Below are 5,079 nucleotides of genomic sequence, written 5' to 3' on the forward strand. Positions count from 1 at the left end.
TGAAAATGTTTGGGCGCTTATAAAGTTTAAGCTCCGAGGAAAGAAAATATGGACCGTCAAGCAGTTAATTCGACAGATTCGATTTATATGGAGATCTTTGTCTGAAGATTATGCTGTAAAATTAGTAGAAAGTATGCCTCGGAGATGCCAGTCAATTATTGATAATGGAGGCGACTGGACAACTTATTAATAATAAAGCATTGCAGTCTATATCATGCATAATGTATACAACTTTTTTCAATTTATGTATTATCCTAAGTTTTTGAGTTTTGCCGTACACGCTCTTATCAAACATACTGAAGTTCTGTAACTTAAGCTGTCGATATCCCTTGAACAAAATGTTTGCGAGCAAACTTTCAGAAGAAATTTTTGTTTTGAGGTCCTAAATTTATATTTAAAGTTTGGCCGTTTAACCCGGGAACACCCAGTATAATGGTTTTGAGGCACCCTTTGTATTTACACATACCGTAGTATAGCGAGCCCGAGCATCGTATCGTTGCATTCGAAGACGAAACAATCCAGATCGAGTTGCAAAGGATCCATCGCGAGGTCGAAATCAGCCAGAGTCTGATGCTTCGTCGGTATAGCGGCCAAAAATCCTTGTATGGTATTTCGATCTCGCACTTGAGCGCGGCGACTCTTAATCTCCCCGAAAAGAACCGCTCGGTGCAAAACGTACAGCATCATTGGGAAATCCCTGTTGCACCTGAATGGCACGCTCTGCGCGCGCGAGAAAAGTTTGTTTCAAGAATAAGATAATTACTCGATTCCTCCTCTTATCTTTCCTTCCTTGTCCATTTGTGGACAACCGAAACGACGATTTTGACAAGTACCACAAAATGTTGAAGAAACTGGTAAAGTGGACGCGAGAAGGGAAGGAGGATCACGCAATAATCTAAGTCCGGGAAGCAGTCGAAAGCGGCCTCCAGGAAATCGAGGGACCAATGCGGCTTCATTCCTCTGCGCATCGCGAAGATCTCTAGGACGAAGGCATTTTTCTCACCGTGATATGTCGGACGCGGAAGGAGGTCGTGGATGAGTCGCGACTGTACCGTCTCGTTGTCTCCCACCGCATGTAGGGCGTTCCTCTTGCCTTGCGAGAGAGCGTCGCGTTACGTAAAGCACATCATATCGCGTCGCCACGACGGTTATTACAGCGTTCCCTCACTTATTTCGATCACACGCTCTCCTCACGAATGCTTGATTAAAAGAATTACACGAGAAGGAGCAACCAGGTATCTACGACTCACGGGATAACTCGAGCATCGTCTCGGCGAGGACACTCGCTTGCATCTTCGACTGGAATTGCACGTCCACGTCATTCGACGATAAATCACCCACAGACACGAGCCGACAATTGTCCGGCGATGATACACTTGCTTTCGTAATTTGGTCAGAGTGCAATTTACGGAGCTCTCCCGATTCGGAAGATCGGCCCGCAGTTCCCGCGTCGGTCGACTCCTTGGAGTCAGGAGTGATCGTTTGAACGTCACGTAACGTCTGCCTCTGTGATAATATTACTATTAACTTAATTTTTAGTAATAAAAAGACAGACAGAGAGAGAGACAAATTAGTCAAGTAACTAACTATATAATTATGGAAAAATAAATGATAACAAAGTTAATAAAAATACGGTTATTATTAACAATCAATCAAGTTTTCACAATGGCTTCTAATATTAAGTTAAATAATAGTTAAATTATGGTTAGGATATTAAAATATTATACAGAGAGAAAATGTTGTAATAAAAATTACGTTAATATGTTTGCTACTAGCGTTACACATGTGTGACACAACAATCTCTCACTAGAGACAACGTCACACATATACAGAATATCCCAGACTCTCCTTCTCACATTAAGTGGAAATATAGAATGGGTTGAAATAAACATAAAAGTCCTCTACCGTTTTGCGATATTCACAATAATAGTAGAGATATTAAAAAAGATTGATGAATGATCAAACTGAACAAAAAAGTCCTTTACCATTTTGTAAATGAATACATAGATTTTTAGATATTAATTAAAGAACATTTGCGCATTATGGTACACAATCATATACGTAACAATTTTCCTTAATATCTAAAATAAATTAATATCTTAATGTTAAGTATACGACAAACGGCGCCACTGCAGCTCATCTATCGCGCGTGATCATTCACCAATCTTTTTTAATTAATATCTCGACTATTATTGTGAATATCGCAAAACGGTATAGGACTATTACGTTCACCTCAACCTGTTCTACATTCCTATTTAATGTGACAAGAAGAGTCTGGGACACCCTGTATAACGGTAAAAAAGTTTTTATGTCCATATTGTCAAGCTGAATTTGTTATACAATATTATGTAAAAATAGTAAAATATGAGATGGACTGCAGGAAGTTTTCTAAATAAACAGTAATAGAAAACGTGTTAAAATTATATTTCTTTGTATAAGGCTTTTATAAAGCTAGACTATACTGAAATTATTTAAAAAATAGTAAATTTGACGATCTGTCTGGTATACGATATAAAAACATTCAATTAATAATTTTGTAGTAAAAAACCAAACATATATAACGTTTTAAATAAATATATAATAATTTTGGTTATAATTTTCCGTATGGTCCAAGATTACAAAAAATTTTCTTGAAAATTTTACTGCAATATTTTCTCCGTGTATAAATTAAATAATGAACATGAAAAAAAACATGCTGTTAAATCAATAAAATTGGTCAACGACCAATATTATAATTAAAACAAATTTTCTTGATTAAATAACAATGTTATTGAAACTAATAAATCGAGTTATTGAGACAAATATATAATATATTGTTTTAATAACTCGAGTATTTTAACTTCACAATAACATTGCTGTTGAATCGAGAAGGTTTATCACAATTACAGTGCTGTTAATTAATTTTATTGATTCAACAACATTTTTTCTATATAAGTAATTTATTAATTTAATTTTTAGTAACGTTAATAGCAACATTATTTAATTTTAGTTAAACGTTAATAGTAACATTAACTTAATTTTGAATAATTTCAATAGTAACTTTACTATTTAACTTGGTGATTGAACATTGAATAGTAATTTTACTATTTAAATTGAATGTGTTAATAGTGTTGCTGAAAATTAAGTTGATGGTAACATTACTCCAAAATATCGATTCAAAAACGTTACTGTTGCTGCAGTGTTGAAAATTCCACTTGTGCAAACGCGATCATAGCACGCTAAATCGCCGTTGTTGACCTCAATATCTTGTTGAAAAGATACTTCGCGTTTCGTCAATGCGTTTGTTCCTAGCCGCCCGTTCGCGGGAAGATCTTTGCCATTATCGTTCAATTCTTTACAAAACGATAACTCTCTTAGTAATTACCTCATTTATCTTGCCAATGCTAGTGCAATGAAACCTATCTTATTTAATAGGCAAAGTGTACGATGAAGAAGCACTAACCCTTCTTTTCAAAGCTCCGTGTGTCCTCGGTTGTTTCTGTCGCTCGTCGCTCATGCAGGAAATCATTCTTTAAGCTTTGAGTCGGTTGTCTAACCGTGTACTTATGCGACATTTGCAAAAACACAGTTTGTAGGAGCTCACTAGTTGACTCAACGACGTCGGTCAGCTCCTCGTCGTTCTCATGAGGCTTCCGTAGGCCATGGTACCCCGTTAACTCGAAGTTCTCGTTCAATAAATCGATGTCGATTGTAGAGTTGAGGCACATCACGCCCGCTGCCGAGTCGTCGACGTCTTCGCCGATGATAAGCTGGCGACAACCGTCTGGATAACGAATCATCTCGCTGATGTAGTACTCCCCGTAGAGCTCTCTCAAGCGCGTCGTCTCGCCATCAAGAATCAGTACCACGTCGTCGTTGTCCTCCTCTCTGCGTCGTTATTATTCCCATAGAAGCGTTTCGCGTGAAAAGCGAAGGCTGCTGGTCGAGCAGCAATTGAAGGAAAGGTCGAAGTGAAAACTCGAAAGTGACCCTCACACAATTCTCCGTATTTTTAATTTTTGACGGAACTGACTGCGATCGCTCAGATACAAAAATTGCGCTGCCTTGGAGTCTCGGATGCCATCAGCCGGGATTCTGGTCATCTCTCGCTCAAACACGTCCGCTGGAAAATTATACGGGATTCTTCTAGTGAACTGCCTCACACCTGATGGCGCGCCATTCGGGAGAATCGATAGGAGAGGTCACCTGGCGTAACCCGAGGAGGTATCACGAGGATCACATGCTGGCAGTAGGTGGTGATATCGAAGAGGGCAGTCAGAAGATCCTTGAGAAAGTGATCCGAGTAACTATCGTCCCACACGAGCCAGTGTATGAACATCGTGTTCCTCTCCGTGACGGCGGGGATCCTTTGTGGAAATTATATCGCTTTGGATTTTAGTCAAGTGACTCGTAGGAGTCCTCACACTAATCTTTCCCATAAGTACAAATGTCTAAATTGTGTCTAGGAAACACGTATTTATAGTCGTGACTTGAGACTTTCCTCATGCGAGATATTCAGATTTGAATTTAGGTTCATCTTGATAACAATTACTTGAAACTTGTCTCAAATAAGATACTCAGATTTGAATTTGGAATTTGAATAAATTTTTCTCAGAAAGTTGCAGCAAGATTGTAAGTATAATGTTATGTATGTCATATAATTCGACTAACAAATTCAAATCCAACTCTGAATCCCGATTTGAGTGAAACAAGTTTCAAGTAAGAAAATCGATTTTTGCATTTAGAATTAGATGAATTTTTCTTAGTTAAATTGCGATTATAGATAAAAATGTCACATACAAGTATTTCAATTCTCGCAATTATATTAGGACCTTAACTTAGTTTCCGCCCGCAAATGTTAGATGGCAATGCAAACAGTTCTAGTAGTCATTACTAACAAAACAGGTAGTTTGTGATTAATTTCGACATTTCTCGATAACATTCAGTCAGCATACACAATTATTTTCCTAAACAACAATTTCTTTTGCTTTGTGAAAAATGGAACGCGATAAAGTGTTTTTTCGACATGTGCTTTTGCACTATTTTGATTTGAAAAAAAGTGTAGCAGAAGTTCATCGATTACTTGAAGAAGGTTATGGT

General features: G+C 37.6%; 2 protein-coding genes across 2 annotated transcripts in view; both read right to left on the minus strand.

Annotated features, from left to right (window-relative positions):
- The window catches only part of LOC116844034 (cilia- and flagella-associated protein 61-like), a gene marked incomplete at its 5' end in the record, with an annotated part of 13,474 nt that extends 9,599 nt beyond the window's left edge, over positions 1–3,875 (minus strand). The window contains 5 exons of the mRNA XM_032815098.1: positions 467–741; positions 834–1,093; positions 1,251–1,506; positions 3,169–3,332; positions 3,443–3,875. Of these exons, the coding sequence (XP_032670989.1) occupies positions 467–741; positions 834–1,093; positions 1,251–1,506; positions 3,169–3,332; positions 3,443–3,875 (1,388 nt within the window). The remainder of the gene's footprint in view (positions 1–466; positions 742–833; positions 1,094–1,250; positions 1,507–3,168; positions 3,333–3,442) is intronic.
- LOC116844024 overlaps positions 3,873–5,079 on the minus strand; it is a 4,562-nt gene continuing 3,355 nt past the window's right edge. The window contains exons 2-3 of the mRNA XM_032815089.1: positions 4,186–4,346; positions 3,873–4,102 (exon numbers count right to left, since the gene is read on the minus strand). Coding sequence (XP_032670980.1) covers positions 3,972–4,102; positions 4,186–4,346 — 292 coding nt within the window. The 3' untranslated portion in view covers positions 3,873–3,971. The remainder of the gene's footprint in view (positions 4,103–4,185; positions 4,347–5,079) is intronic.

This window comes from Odontomachus brunneus, unplaced genomic scaffold (assembly GCF_010583005.1).
Source record: "Odontomachus brunneus isolate Ranch 3 - 2012 unplaced genomic scaffold, Obru_v1 Obru_scaffold_038, whole genome shotgun sequence".
Taxonomy (NCBI): Eukaryota; Metazoa; Arthropoda; class Insecta; order Hymenoptera; family Formicidae; genus Odontomachus; species Odontomachus brunneus.